General features: G+C 42.6%; 1 protein-coding gene across 3 annotated transcripts in view; it reads left to right on the top strand.

The window, feature by feature from the left end:
• Window positions 1-5526: 5526 nt before the first annotated feature.
• SLC43A1 (solute carrier family 43 member 1) overlaps window positions 5527-16196 on the top strand; it is a 34848-nt gene continuing 24178 nt past the window's right edge. Inside the window, exons 1-4 of one of the 3 annotated variants that reach the window (XM_087881596.1) lie at window positions 5527-5659; window positions 5906-6129; window positions 6943-7010; window positions 15167-15345. In XM_087881596.1, the coding sequence (XP_087737722.1) occupies window positions 15192-15345 (154 nt within the window). In that variant the 5' untranslated portion in view covers window positions 5527-5659; window positions 5906-6129; window positions 6943-7010; window positions 15167-15191. Of the gene's footprint in view, window positions 5660-5681; window positions 6130-6155; window positions 6644-6942; window positions 7011-15166; window positions 15346-16196 lie in introns of those variants that run through there. The other 2 variants (XM_034420336.3, XM_034420337.3) reach the window with 2 other exon arrangements.

Here is a 16196-nt window from a genome sequence, read left to right on the forward strand (position 1 = left end):
TATTATATAAAAACTGGTGAGAAACACAAGTATGCTAGCAAGATGGCAGTTATCTTACTTCCTTCCCAGTCAGGTCAAGCAAGACTACTTCAGTCTAGAAACCTTACCTCCAGAACATGAGTGAATGGTGATCATCCATAGATAATTTCTCAAAGATGTCTGAAGCTAATTGCCTGTTATTATCTCAGCATTTTATCTGGAAAGCAACTGGTTGATTGCCTTTTATACCTGAGTTCAGGGAAGTCTTTATCTGAAGAGATTGTACTATCATTTTTCATAACCCCCTGCTCCTGCTTAGATAACCCCCCCCCATCCTTTCAAACCAGCCAGCCAAATTCTTCTGCTAGCTTTTGTAAGCCAAATGATTAAGACTGCATATAGTGGAACAGATTGACTCAAGCATTTATCTTCTTTTTTCAGACCTTGCCGATTAAAACCAACCATCCCATATATGACTAGGAAATGCTTTTGATACCAATCTAGACAGTCTTAAATTACAGTGTTAAATTCTGATTAGATACAAGAAACCTTCTCAAAGGTTTATCAGATTTTTTTATCAATTTATCAGAGCAGATGGGTGAGAATTTCACTTCTACATCCACCAAGTAAAATGCTAACCAAATGCTAAATATTACCACCTGGAACAAGTCTGCTGGACAACACTTTGAGGATACCATGGTGGAGATAACATGTCATAGAATGAGCCAAACAGCTGGACCTAATTATCTAAACAGCTCTCAGAGGTTTTCACTATAATAGCATTAAGCGAACGGGTTAGTGAGAAGCAATTACTTTTGGGGAAAGAGGGACAAGATGCATTTATGTCTACTGTCTTCTGCTGCTGCTCTGGCTATTAATACATAGGCACAAAATACAAATCTGGGGATTTTGCATTCCCAAATGATATTTCTGAACCACTGGGATACTTATTCTACATGTTATCTAGGATTGTGTTTCTAATACTAGGCACCAGTCTTCCACAAGATCTTATTATGCTGCCCATCTGCTATGACTGTTAGAAAACTGTGTTTAAACAAATAATAAACTATGATGGCTGAAAACTTTTGCATAAGTACCATAAATAATCACATATTCCACACACACCTATTCCATCTAGCCGGGCTGGCTTGATCCCATCCTCTCAGTTTTAATTGAATTCAGTTTTAATTGGGTTGTTTTTAAATCTTGGGCCGAAATTATTTAATTGTTTTTTAAATTGTTTTTAAATTTTATATGCAATGTTTTATCTTGGCTGTACACCGCCCTGAGACCCGCAGGAGAAGGGCGGTATAGAAATAAAATAAAATAAATAAATAAAATAAATAAATATCCATTTTATTTGGAAAAGATCTTCTTGACCTATATTGACCTATGGTTCAATATCACACCAAAATGGAGCACTGAAGCAGACATATTCACTTTCTTGGTGAGAGCAACTTCATGTGGGATACAAATTTCCTTTTAGGATCTTAAAGATTACTTGACACAGTCCGTCTTGTAGCAAAAAGTCAGAGCCTATAGCAGTTGGGCAGTGTTGTCCAAGAAACACTGTCTATGAAAGCCTTCACCAATATATTAGTCTGCTGGCACCTTTTATGATTAACCAATTTTATTTAAAAGACATTTATTTATTTATTTTTAAATTTGTATACTGCCCTTCTCCCTGAGGACTCAGGGCGGTGAACAGCCAAGTAAAAACATAAACTACAAACATTAAAATACAATTAAAAAGATATAAATTTGGCCCCATGATTAAAAACAATAACAAACAATTAAAAACATTTAAAAAAGTGTTAGGCCAGCCGGGCTTGCTGAAAAAAGAAGGTTTTAAGGGCACGGCGGAAGGCACCGAGGTCTTGGATTCTCCTTATCTCTGGGGGCAGCTGATTCCAGAGGGTAGGTGCCCCCACAGAGAAGGCCCTTCCCTTGGGGGTCACCAAGCTTTTCTGAGCTGCAGCTCACTTCAACAGATACACAAAGTGTATTTAAATTGTAGCGAGGGAAGTAGAGGGAAGGGAGGAAGAGAGAGGTTGGTTATGCACATGCAGGTAACATAGGAGACAGATTACATGTAGCCTGTCAAGTAGTCATAAGTCTCAATTGTATTCTGTCTCCTCAGGAAATTAGGAGGAGTCCAGCAGCACCTTTTCCAACTAATCAACTTTATTAAAAGCCACGAGCTTTTGTGAGCTGCAGTCACTTCATCAGATGCACAGAATGGCTCGAGTAGAAGAATGTTGAAAAATGAAGTTTTGTTGAACTGAATAAACAACACTGAGCAGGCTTCTCAGTTCAGTTTCCAACTGAGCTCTTTGCATGAGCCCTAAATAGGCACACGGTTAGGGTTAGGGATATTGCTAAGCAATTAGTGAATTATCCTTCTGCCTTAAAACACATATTTTAGCAGTCTCTTCAATTGAAGAGCCACAATATCTATACTTGTCTTATGATAACTAAACGCTTACTCCATCTGTGCAGGCACACATACAATCATAAATGCTTTTAGTCTCCAAATAACATATCATTCAGGCTGTACCATGCTGTTAACTTGCATTGGCCTATGATTCTCCTAACTTTACAGCGCAACTAAAACGACCTACAAATGTTTAACATAGTTGCAACAAGTAGTTTCCCTCACATGGATATCACTGTGGTTTATTTATCCCACCCGCTCTCCCCCCTGACTCTTGTTTCTTTACCCATTCTTGCTACATGATAGACGTAAGCTCAGCTGCCTTAGCTAGTTTGGCAAGTTCAAGAGATAACCAGTTTAGAGAGTGTGCTTTGTGATGCACCCGAGGATATAAGAACATGAACAGGAAATTTAAAAGGTTTTTTTAAATATAATTTCAGAATTTCAATGTTTCTTTGTCTTTCTCAGTGTTTTTTTTTTTTTGTCTTTCAGTCCATTGGATCAAAACTACAAGGTTCTTGAAATGACACAAGAATTGGTGAACACACATGAATGGTATGTCACAACAACTGATGGAGGAACACAAACCACAGAGACATAGGAAGGGGGAAAATCTAAGCAAATATGCTTGATAAGAGGACAGTAATTTCACAGTAAGAGCTCACAGTAGGGAGCTGTGGATATATACGGCTTAGAACGTCAAACAATATTCTTAGAATTCTTTGTCACAGGGCATATGTCATTCTTATCCTCTTTTCTCGGAAAGCAATTTTTAACTAGACTCTAGGAGAAGGGAATCTAGAAAAACAAGAAAAATCTATCTAAGGGGGATTATACTGTGAGATAGTGTTTTAGTTTGCAAGCCATTTCATTTTTAAAAATTATGGACTGCCACTGATTTGTAAGATACCTCTGGCAAAATATTGTTTTGCTGACCCCTTCCCTTAAGAATTTTATAGGTAGTCTTTGGTTAACAACTGCCCTATTTAATGACTGTTTGAAGTTACGATGGTGCAGAAAAAGTAACTGTTATGACTGGTCCTTGAGCTTATGAGTGTCACAGTGTCCCACAATCACAATTGCCATTTGCCGCCAGCTTCTGACAAGCAGTCAATGGAGAAATCCCAAGCCACAATCACGTAAGTCACAAGTCATAGTCATCTCACATAACAACTGCAGGTGATTTGCTTAATGACCATGATGGAACTGATGCTGTAAGTCCGGTGCAGTCACATGTTTCATTTTAATAATTCTTTCACTTGGTGAAGGAGTTGTCAGTCCCAATTGTGGTTGTTAAGCGAGGAAGATTACCTGCATTTGCTACTCTTAAACTGAGACAACAGGCCAGTGATTAAGACTAGATAGGAAGTTTGGAATAAGCTTTAACTCAGAAACCAATGGAAAGAGGGGTGTTTTGTCGCTTTGTAGAAAAATGACTCTATGCAGCTCATATTTGTTCGGATGAGCCACCTGGAACTGCAGCAACATGCACACTAGCACTGATAGTTTCAGATTATGCAATGCATACCCATGGTTACTGTATAGCACTCCTTTTGCAAGAAGTGAAATCTGACCTAATCGAGCACATGTGGTTGGTGTTCAGAATGGAGAATTCATTCTTAAAACTCACTCTGGTGCCCCCCTCCTCGTGTTATGGCACTTTCGTGCAATGCACAACTTGCATACCAGCTTGCAGAGATCCTGATCACACTACCATATACAATACAATACAATACAACAATTTTATTTCTATACCGCCCTTCTCCCGAAGGACTCAGGGCGGTGTACAGCCTATTAAAAGCACAAGACAAACATCAATTAAAATAATTTAAAATTATTAAATAATTTGGCTCAATTTAAAACCCCAGAAATTTAAAACACCCAATTTAAAATTATTATGTTGATAGCCCGGCCTGGCGGAACAACAGGGTCTTGAGTGCACAGCGAAATACCCGGAGGTCGGAGATCTTACGCACTTCCGGGGGCAGTTCATTCCACAGGGCTGGGGCTCCCACAGAGAAGGTCCTCCCCCTGGGTGTCGCCAGCCGACATAACTTGGCCGATGGCACCCTGAGGAGACCCTCTCTGTGGGAGCGAACTGGCCGGTGGGAGGCTATTGGTGGCAGAAGTCGGTCTCGAAGGTACCCGGGTCCTATGCCATGGAGCGCTTTAAAGGTGGTGACCAACACCTTGAATCGCACCCAGAAGACCACTGGGAGCCAGTGCAGCTCGCGCAGGAGAGGTGTCATGTGGGCACAACGAGTTGCGCCCATAACCACCCGCGTGGCCGCATTCTGAACCAGCTGGAACCTCCGAGTGCTCTTCAAGGGGAGCCCCATGTAGAGAGCATTACAATAGTCCAGCCGGGAGGTGACAAGGGCATGAGTGACCGTGTGCAAGGCGTCCCAGTCCAGAAAGGGCTGCAACTGGCGAATCAGGCGAACCTGATAAAAGGCCCCTCTGGCCACAGCCGTCATATGCTCTTCAAAAGACAGCTGTGCGTCCAGGAGGACACCCAGATTGCGAGCCCTCTCTGTGGGGGGCAAAGATTCACCCCCCATATGGCAAATGCTTGAAAAATATACTTTGAATTAATGTCAGCTCCTTCCCCACCCCATTGTGGTAGTACTGACAACATGAAGGAAAGGAGAAACAATGTTTTATTTATTTTTTAATCCTGGAGCAAAGGCAAGCAGCCCAGCATGACACTCTGAAATCTATTGTCCGCTGCATGCATTAGCTCAGCTGAATCAATGGATAGAAATATGTGCTTTAAGGCAATATTTGTCCCAGCTCACAATTACTTTTGTGTTTTCTTCTATTTTCTCTGTTTTTTTAGACTTACACTATCCCCAAACATGTTTTGCACGGCCCTGTAAGCATCACATCCCGGCGCTATGGGGCGTATATTTCTGCACCTGTGTTATAATAGCAACGTTTATATTGTTAGACCTCGTGTATTTGCTTACAGCGGGGTAGGGAAGCAAGTCGGTTCCTCTCCTTTCTCTGGTTTCGTCGTTTATGGTGAGGGTGCCCAAGACAACTTTAGGTGACGTTGCAGCAGAGGATCGGCCTCTGAAATGAGGACTCCCCCACCCCCACCCCCCACCTCCAAACGAAGTTGCCCTATTGGCTACTGAGCCAGGACGGGACGAAAGCGGCCGAACCTAAAATCCAGCAGAGCCGAAATACCTGAGCGAGCGAACGAACGAACCGGGCAGCCTTCCAAGAGAAGCCCATCTCTCTGTATATTTGCCGTGTACTTTTTCACCCTTCCTCGCGATCTCGCCCCAAGTTCCACGTTCTTTTTTTGGGGGGGGAGAAGGGAAGGGGGGGATACCCAAACACACACCGATGACCTTATAAAGTCACGGGCAGGCGAGCCTCTCGATTCCTGTCCTCCCCCCCGCCCCTCTTCCCGTTTTGACACGAGCAAGGAACACTTCCTGCCCGGGGGCACCGCGTGGGAAACGCGCTTCTCTTTTCCTCCAGGTTGAGCAGACCCGCGCAGCTGGCAGGCGAGCGAAGCGGCGGCGCCAACGGGGCTCCGGCAGCAGCGTTGAGTCGCCTCCTTCTCCGCGGCTCGCAGGGGAGGATCCGCCCGCTCGCCCGCGCCCGGGGCAGCCCCGTTGGCAACGCCTTGAAGGCAGCTACCCCGAATAGTCGGAGGGAAAGGCGCGCCTTCAGTTCAGCCCGCCAAAGGGCTGGAGCCGAAAGTGAGTTGATTGAACTTGGGAGAAACAGTTTGGAAAACCGGGGCTGGAAGGCAGGCTTAAATAGGGGCAGCTGGGTAGGGGCCGGGAGCGAAGGCGATCGGGGGGTTGCCCGAAAGCCCTCTTTGTATGGCTTCACTCCCTTACTAGGCAGGGCTCTGGCTTCCACGTGGCAGCGGCCGCGGCTCCTTCCAGCTTGGGCTGACTTGGGTGGAGGGCGAGCCGTGCCAGCCATGTCTTTGACGCCTGCCCCTCGCGGCGTTTTAGATTTGTTCCGAGTTGGGAAAATGAGGCCTGCCCCTAAAGGCGGGAAGACAAAAAAGCGGGGAGAGGAAGGGGGTGAATTGGGATGGGGGTGGGGGGAGAGGATCGCCCGAGTGGGGGAAAAGAGGGGACGAATTGAAAGGAAAGAGTCCCGGGTGGCGATTATAACGCATTGGAGAATGTGAAGAACTGGGGTGTCCACAGCGGCCTGCCTCCCCCCTCAGGATAATAAAACATGGGTCACAGGAAAAGGGTGAGGAGCGACTACAGCAGTGGTGGGATTCAAGTAATTTAACAACCGGTTCTCTGCCCTAATGATTTCTTCCAACAACCACTTTGCCAAACTGCTCAGAAAGTTAACAACCGGTTCTCCCGAAGGGGTGCGAACTGGCTGAATCCCACCACTGGACTACAGGATTTGCTAAACCCGCTTATGGCTGGAGTACATATTGCGTGGGCGCAGAGGGCTCATCTCTTGCTTAGTTGGCATTAAGAGGGAGGGGAGCCAAAGGGTCTCAGCAGGCCTCAAACTTTGCTTGAACTGTGCTTCAGCTTTTACAGATCTCTCAGAAGTTTGCAGAAGAAACCTGACTGGGCTAATATTGGATCCTGCACAATTGGTAAGGGAAATGTAGATTTCTAAAGAGCACCTTTACACTCTTAACTGCAGTGTACCCATTTTGTTTTTGTTCTTGTTCACCACCTCTAGACTTTCATAGTTTTAAATTCGAACAGATGTCAGTTCCCTGGAGCACTTTGTGTTCCTTCTCTCTGTTCATTTTGCCTGATATTTTCAGATCAAAAGCTTATCTGTGTTCAGATTAAACTGTAGCCAGTCACACAAGGGTGGGGGATTTGAGGTGTTTTCTTTCCACTGTTGGTAGCTGAGTAGGATCACTGTTGTATATGTGACCACCATACAAGTGTGATATCCCCGTCACATGCAAGGGAGGGACTTGATTTTAAATTTGCCACACATGTAAGTTTCACTGAATACAAGTCACAAATCTAAGACAAATGTACTCTTTTATGCGGGGTCCTTGGTGTTCTCTGAGCTTGGTTTTTTTTTTGCAGATGTTTCATAACCCAAACTGGGTAACAATAACATTATCAATGCTAGCAGGGAGTAGGGTTACCCGACTGCCTACTAGTACTGATATTATCCAGTTTGAGTAATGAAACATCTGTAAGAAAGCAACCAAGCTCACAGAGAGGACCAAGAACCTCTCATTTCAACCCTGAGCTACAAATATTCTCCTGTATTGGTACTATTTTATCCCTGCTCAGATGACCTGTTCCTAAATCTTTCCAGATGATCAGCCTTGTTGGGGGAGGGGGGGGAGGGGCAGTGAAAATATCTGCATGGCTAGTGAAACAGGTCCAAGAAATTGTTAATTGGCCAAAACTTGAGTTATAGATGAGATGGGGTTTTATTGATGAATCCTAGTCTAACAACAGTTTAATTGTTGATGTCAGTGACAGTGGTCAGTAAAACCAGCAGTTTTACAGTACAAACCTTGCTTTTAGTGGTCACAAGCATGTTCCCTGCCCCTAAAAGTCTGTAGACTCCGGTGTTAAGTGTGCCTGGACTTTTCATTATAGGGACTGGTACTTGGGTCCCTTTGAATCGGGGGTGAAATGCTACCGGTTCGGACCGGCTTGGGCGAGTAGGTAGCGATGGCGGCGGGCAGTTCGGAAAACCGGTAGCAAAAATCCCTGCCTCCACCCCCCATGCCCAGCTGAGCCGTGTGATCATCAGAGGCTTTTTTTCTTTTAAATGCCTCTGACGATCCAAGCTCTGACGATCCCAGCTGAGTTGCCTGATCGGCAGAGGGTTTTTTTTAAAAAAGGGGGGGGGGTTACATGGTTTTACATGTAAAAAATGGTTTTAAAAGTTAAAAAAAATTGGTCACTCCCACCTAGTCACATTACGCTGCCCCCCAAGCCATGCCCACAGAACCGATAGTAACAAATTTTAGATTTCACCACTGCTTTGAACCCCCTGCCTTGATCTGTATCAGCACATCGGGGGTGGGTTCTACTTACCTTTACTACCTGTTTGCAACGGGATCGCGCACGCACCCTGCGCATGCACAGATCACCGATGACGACATCCGGGGTGGTGGGCAGGGCCTCCCACCAGTTTTACTACTGGTTCTTGTGAACCAGTCCGAACTGGGGGCAACCCACCACTGCAGCACATCCCTAAAATATTTGATCCAGATCTCCAAAGTGGCCTATCCATACAAAAGGTATCCTTTGTCTCTGTACAGTCTTGGCTATTTCATAATAAAGGGAGCCCTTGGTTATCTCTTCACCATCCAATTGCTTGGTTTCCTGCTCCTTCCCCTCTACTTCTCCATTCGTTACCCTCATCTCATCTTATCTTATCGTCTCTCTACAGCTCCCAGAAACAACTACAGACTTCTGTTACAGAAGCAGAACAATATAAACAAGGCTCACTATTTTATAATAGTTACATTGTTCATCTGCCAAACTTGAAGTTACACTAAGGCAGTCAATGACCCAACCCATTTATCATGACAACGCTGTGTTTTTGCATGGACTGCCAAGAATAATGTGGTATGAGGGGGAAACTTAAATTGCATCCCTCAAATAATAATAAAGGTAGATTTGCATTGATATCCTACTTTGGCCTGCTCAGAAGTAAGTTCCTCTGAGCCATGCTTCTAAATAAATATGCATTGGATTTCTGCCTGAATAATGCTTGACAATGTGCAGTTCTGTAGCATGACTCTAATATGATCAGTGCCTTCCTCTGCCTATTAAATTCTCTCTGGTTATCTTAGTTAATTCCCTGTGACGTACAGGTGAGATCATTATCTAGTGCCGCTGCTGAGATGATAGTGCCCATTTGGAATTCTCCTCTTTTAAAAAGCAAAGCGGGGGGGGGGGGGTGTCTCCAGAGGTTTTTCAACCATATTTATAATTCTTAAAAAATGTATAATGTTCTCTCACTGCTAATATACTGTTTTTCTTGCTCTCACATTGCATTACAAGCAATTGTGGAAAAACTAGATTCATTCTTACAAGTTTTGCTAAGATCGCAGGAAACAATGGTGTTTGTTGGTTCATAGTTTGCTCAGGCCTCTGCCTGCTGCTATCCTGCTGCTGAAAATAGGAGGAAGGACCACTACTTACTTAGAAGTGGAATCCTTGAATGTATGCATTGTTCGTTTTAATATAATTGGGCAACATTGGATAGCAACTACTCTCCTCCTTTGTAAGGATGCCTATAGGATCTGCCTAAATCGAGTTTCCTTTGCAGCATAACAGTCCCCTATTTAGTTTTGTTTCACAGAAAATGCTGTTTGTATAAAGTTATGTGAGGTAGGGATCTTGATATAACAGGAGTCTGATAGATTGATTCTTTCAGCGAAGAGAAAAAGAACCAAGAGAAAGAATCTCTTCCTATTAGTATAAGTCTTCTTTCTCCTTTTCTTTTGTTGTACTTAACTAACTTAAAAGAGGAATAGATTTTTAACTACCTGGCAAAGCACACAGATTGGAGTTGTATGGAACCCAACAGCTTCATTCTTGGAGGTTTATCTAAGCAGCCTTAGCCTAGGTCTGTGATGGCTAACCTTTTTGCCATCGCGTGCCAAAAGCTAGGGGAGTGGGGGGGGGTCGTGCGTGCGCGTGCCCACACCCATAATTCAATGCACCCCACCCCCACGTGCTTGCAACCCCCCCGTTCTCCCGCTTTTGGTACATGATGGCACAGTGGGCCCGCTAGGCCCATTTTTCACCCTCCCCAAGCTCCAGAGGCTTTTTAGGAGCCTGGGGAGGACGAAAACGGCCTCCCCCCCCGAGGCCCACCGGAATCCGGAAACGGCCCATTTGCTGTCTTCCGGTGGGACCAGAAGGACTGAAAATCAACTGGGAGCTGAGCTCGCATGCCCACCGATATGGCTCCACGTGCCACTTGTGGCACGCGTGCCATAGGTTCGCCATCATGGGCCTAGGTATTTCCAAAGTTTTCTTTTCTTTACTCCATGAGGGACAGAATCTTGCTTTCCATCCCTAAAACAATAAGGCATCTGGTTTCCAGCCTATTACTGTAATTTACTAAATTTCACAGAACATTTTGCTGTCACTAAATGAAATGCAGGGCCGGGAATTTATTATTTTTGTGATTTATACCCTTCTGTCTTGAATAAGATACAGTCAGAAGCCCTGTGCAGTAAGGAAATAAAAACATAGGGATATACTTGCCTGCTTCAGTCTAATAATTTTTCCATCTGACCTCATGCTCTGTTAAAAAAAATATGCAGCAATAGTTGTTCATTTACTTTATTCAGGATTATTTATTTATTTATTTAGCGTATGGCTGGTCACACACTTTATTCAGGATGCATAAAGATAAGTGGAAATTCAGGGAGCCCATATTAAAATCTAATGATTTGGAAGGATCTGCCATGCACTTTGTAGGTAGGGAATATGCACAGTATTATCAGAAGCTCTAGATCCTTGTTTTTCTTGAAAGAAGTCATCAAACAAGTTTCACATTTAGATAACTGATAATTGGTAGCAACTGGAAAAGATTTAATTCTCTTCAATGGCCTCGTTAAAGAATAGTATGCACAGCTGCAAATATAGTATTGCTAAACATCAGATGATCAGCTGAGTGTTATGAAAGAGATCTGTTAGGATAGCATAACCTTTCCATCCGATGGCCTTTAAATGTGTTGGACTTTAACTTCTATACAGTAGTTTTCAGTGCACAGGAAGTTTGATCAGTTTTAACATTCTGGAAATCTGGAAAGTACAGTACAGGTAGTCCTTGACCTATGATTGGGTTGCAACTGGTCAAAGTTATGTTGGACTCCCCCAAAACTACTTATGACCTGATTTTATAGTTAACAATGATCACACACACACAGCAGTCACATGACTGCATTTTGGGTGCTTGGCAACTGCCTCATAGCAGCTTGCAGGATCTTACATTTATTGCTCTTGCAGTGTCCTGTGGTCATGTCACTGATTTTCATTTATTTTTTGCTGATTTCTCTCACTAGCAAAAAACACCCATTGGGTAAAATGTATTTGCTTATCAACCATGGTTCAGTTAACAGTCATGGTATTCGTTTAATGACCACCATAAAAAATGTTGTAAAATCAGGTCTGGTCATGAAATGACCTGCTTAATGACTGCAACAACTTACAACCTTATTTACAGGTTCAATTATGGTAGCAAGGACTGCAAATTTTTCATATTCTACATTATTTCTATAACTTGATCTGATTGTTGAAAGCTTTAGGTCAGAATCTGCTAAGATCTGAATACTTGTATCAAAAGAATTTCCATTTTTTGCAGAACATAACACCAAAATACATTATTTTCTGGTTACCGTACATATTCAGTTAAGGGATATTCTGATTAATATAGGCAAAATATTTTTATAGATTAGAGATATTTTCTTTCCGTAATTTTCAGTCGTTTCACTTCATTTTGGAGGAAATGAAATAAATTTATCTTTTTTCCTCCATGAGAGAAAAATTCCTTTTAAGGGTAAATTTTATAATTATAAGATGGCTAAGAATTAAGCATAATGTAATCATTTCTATTGATATGCAGCATCCCAAGTTCTATAGAGTTTAACTACAGTTCAACTGATGACACCATGAAAGGATTCATTCCATGGCACTTTTTACCCTTAGGATGTATGAACAGCCAAAGTTACAAGAACTCTCAACATCTCATCATAACAAAGGATGTTCAGATACCACTAAAGAACAACAAAAAAAGAAGTATAAAACAGAACCCCTTTTTTCTGAGGTGTAGGAATAATCTTTCAGGAAATTGGAAGGCAGATTTCAGTGAAGTCTTTAAAATGTTGCGGAGGAATCCATTTTTCTAAAGGAAGGGGGAACAAAAATAAAATTACAGCTTAATACATTCTCTAATCCAGACCAAAGTAATGGGACCAGTGCAGGGGTGAAATGTTCCCGGTTCAGCTAAACCGGTAGCGATGACGGTCGGTGGTTCGGAGAACCGGTAGCGATGTCAGCTTGAGGCTCCGCCCACCCGCCTGGTCATTGTTACTTCCTGGTTTTAACCTGTACCCTGTTTTTTACCCTCTGCTCATGCGCAGAAGGATTTGCACATGCATAGAGGGTCAGCGTGTGCGCGTGGGCAGCGCGTGCACTTCCGAACTGGTAGGGAAGGTAAGTAGATTTCACCCCTGGACCAGTGCATCAAATATAAAACATCTTAGCATTGCAGAGCATAGAACCCAGATAGAGCACTGTGTGTGCATTCCATCCTCTGTGGTTTATAAAACTAATGACTCATCACACTAAAGTCAGGCCTCCAACCTGACAGCCATTTGGCTCAGTATTCTAATCTTGACATTCATACCTTTTAGGATTTGCCCACATTTTTCTAGGAAGGGAACTTGGCCACCCCTACTTCACTAGCGCTGTGCAGTGTATAGTCTTAGGCTTCCAATGTTTGACAACACATTCCTGTAATATGGATTCTTAAACATTTCAAGCAGCAGCTGCTTTTTGGCACTGGATACTTTCAAGTAACATCTGTCTTGAAGGTTCCTTTTTTTTTTTTAAGTTTCTGTACTCAATGATACAGTCTTGTTTCTTCCAGTTTTCCATTTTTTCTAGTTTAAGAGCTATCACCATCTCTTTCTCTTCCCCTATTGTGCTTGTTTACAATGCTGCTGGATCTGGTGTCATCTCTGAATTTCATTACCAAGCTGTTTACTTCCCATTCTGCCTCATTACCTAAAGCATTAAATCAATCAAGCCCCACCTTGCATCTCTGGAACTTCAGAAATACTAGTCCCAAACCAAATGTTCAAAATGAAAAACCTAACAATTCAGGAAGTTGGCACAGTTTTAGTAAAATCAAAGTTCTGTGCCAGGACAATCTGACTTTTGCATGTTTAGGTTACACATTTACATTTTTAAGTTCTCTGTTGACATTTCAGGTTTTTAGAAGCACTTCTGAAACTTTGTCTCCCAGGTAGGTCTTTAACCTACAATGTCCTGATTTACTTCTGCAGCCTCTTTCACGGTTTTAAAAATGAATGTTTAGATTGCCACCTCTGGTTTATGTAAATATTCATACCCTTTTCTCCAAGAAACGCTGTGCTTAGTGATCTTCCACATTGCCATCCTTCCAGTATTCTCCTGAGAAAGGCAGAGTATTTCAAGATCATTCAAGTAAGCAAGTGGGGGATTTGAATTTATGGCATATATCTTTAGGTCAGTACTTCAATTGCTACATTAGAATGGCTCCCCTTGAGCTAAAAACTTCATGCACGATCCATTTATGACTTCAGTGTAATTCTTTGTAATCCTTTCTCTAGTCTAGGACTAGGTTGTTCTGTGAAGATCTCTCTTGTCAAAATAATACTTCTGATACAAATAAATTGTAAGCTTTAGTATAGATATGCATATAAATGAGCATCTGCACTACAGCTGATGCCCACTTATGTACCGGTAATTGATTTTCAGAAAATAAACAAATTAAAAAAGCTCATAGGAGCATGTTGTTGTTTTTTAAAAAAGAAGTGGTACTTGAAATATCCTTGCTGTAAAAAACAGGTTAGCAAGCAGGTTGCTGAAGCTAGTTTACTCTTGGCCTGTGATAGGCAATTTCAAGCAGAAAACGAGCAAATTGACTGGGCTGGTTTTGGCCAGCAAGCAAGGAACAAGATCTCCTTTTGTAGTATATGAAACTCCACAGTGACATTCTAACCCGGTCATGTAAAGGAAGGGATGTATATTGACATTTCCATGGGGCAGAGTTTGCCACTACTCGGCTACATAGTTTTATCTTATATTTTATCTTCCTTTTTCCTCATGAAAAATGAAAGGGTGAAGGGGAAGGTGGCAACTCACAAAACAGATGGAGTCTCCAATGATGCATGTGCTTCTGCAGGGAGGGAGCTGCAACCTCTCTGTGGCTCCTGCCCTGTGAGTGGCAGCAGCTGCCAGGCTGCCCTTGTTTAACTCCAGTAGCTACAAGTCAACTGATTGTGTGGCTCAGACCTCTGTCAGAAGAAATCCTAGCAGCTGTTTGCCCTCAGGCTAATAGCTGGGCCAGCAATTTCCTTTTTTTTAAATAGTTTTCAAGGTTATATATTCCCCCTTTTATAGTATTTTGCTGCTAGATCTTGCCTTCCAGGATATAATAGTCAACAAGTATCATCACCCCGATGTGTAGTGTCAAGCTGGAGTGCTGCTTCATTACTTGTGTAGATTTTTAATAACTCCAGTGAGTTTGGAAGAGTTTTGTGTCCCATTATTTAAAAGTAGGTATCTCTTGCTATCGGATCTGACTATTGTTCCATCTAATATAGGTGGTGATGGGCAGAGATCTACGGGCTTTCCTTCTTAACCCTTTTTGAAGGGAATAGAGATTGAACTTGGGACCTTTACCATGTAAGAGCTGTGATGGTGCAGTAGTTAGAAGTAGCCAGCAGTAGGCAGGCTACTTCTGACTGCCGACTGACTGCAGTTTGGCAGTTCGATTCTCACCGGCTCAAGGTTGACTCAGCCTTCCATCCTTCCAAGGTTGGTAAAATGAGGACCCAGATTGTTGGGGGCAATATGCTCACTCTGTAAAGCACTGTGAAGCTGTATATAAGTCTAAGTGCTATTGCTATAGCAAGTGTCTTACCACTGAGTTATAGCTCCTGTGTATCTTACCTGTAATTTCCAGGTCAAAATCAGTGGAATAGTAAATAAGACCTGAGTGCCAAGAAAGATGATGATCTTGTTTTGTTTGCAGCCTCCTCTTACAAGCCAGAGGAAAGATGGCACCCACCTTGCATCAGGCATACCGGCGACGCTGGTGGATGGCCTGTACTGCGGTGGTGGAAAATCTCTTTTTCTCTGCTGTTTTGCTGGGCTGGGGCTCCTTACTCATTATGCTCAAACTTGAAGGCTTCTACTCCCATATGTGCACAGGTGAGTAGGATGGGGGTCTGAGCCTATTAGGTGAGTTAAAATGATAACAGGTGTGGGGAGGTTGCGGGTGCTATTCTGAGCAAAGTGTTGCACTTTCCATTCCCACAGATCTTTGCTTGCCTCAAGGATCTTTGCCTCCCCAATTCTGCACTTAACCAAAACATTTGCCAATGAAGCAGATTGGGTCCTATTGATAAGGCCTCAGTAGGGACAGAATTAAGAATGAATCTGACAGAACTTTGAGTAGTAACTTGTACTAATATTGTGTACTTGATAAAAGAGAGGGAAACTCAATGCAAATGGATTCAGCAGCTTCAGCCTTGGGGTCTGGCATTCATATGATTCTTCCAAGGATTCTACCCAAATCTTGTAATATATGTGAGGGGCTGAAGATGGAAGAATAAACAAATTAGTACCAAATTGATAGAGCTGGTTTTATTACATGGTAATGGCTTAAAACAGTTTCTGTGGGGTTCTTTATCATTAATTTTCATAAAACATCTCCACATTGTAGTTCCCCATGAAGTGAAGTTTCCCATGATCCTAATTCAGGCTAAAGCTGTGAAGCATTCCATATTATAGGATATAGCAGTGTTCCCTCACTGTGACCATGTGAGATTAACAATCCCACAAAGCTTGTTTCAAACCACCTTTTTGTAATAAACACAGTGGCTGGATTAGCTCTTATTTTCCTACTATTTTTCTCAAGGACCTCGAGAAATCTTAAAATAGTGTTCTTCCTTATAAAATTGACCTTGTATTTATAGGAAAAACAGATTACAATTCCTCCAAGTATTGAACCTCTCATTTTTTGGAGTCAGGCTTTTTTGTTTCTTGTGTTACAGCACCTC

Source organism: Pantherophis guttatus, chromosome 1, assembly GCF_059756535.1.
Source record: "Pantherophis guttatus breed Tessera chromosome 1, ASM5975653v1, whole genome shotgun sequence".
NCBI classification, from domain to species: Eukaryota; Metazoa; Chordata; class Lepidosauria; order Squamata; family Colubridae; genus Pantherophis; species Pantherophis guttatus.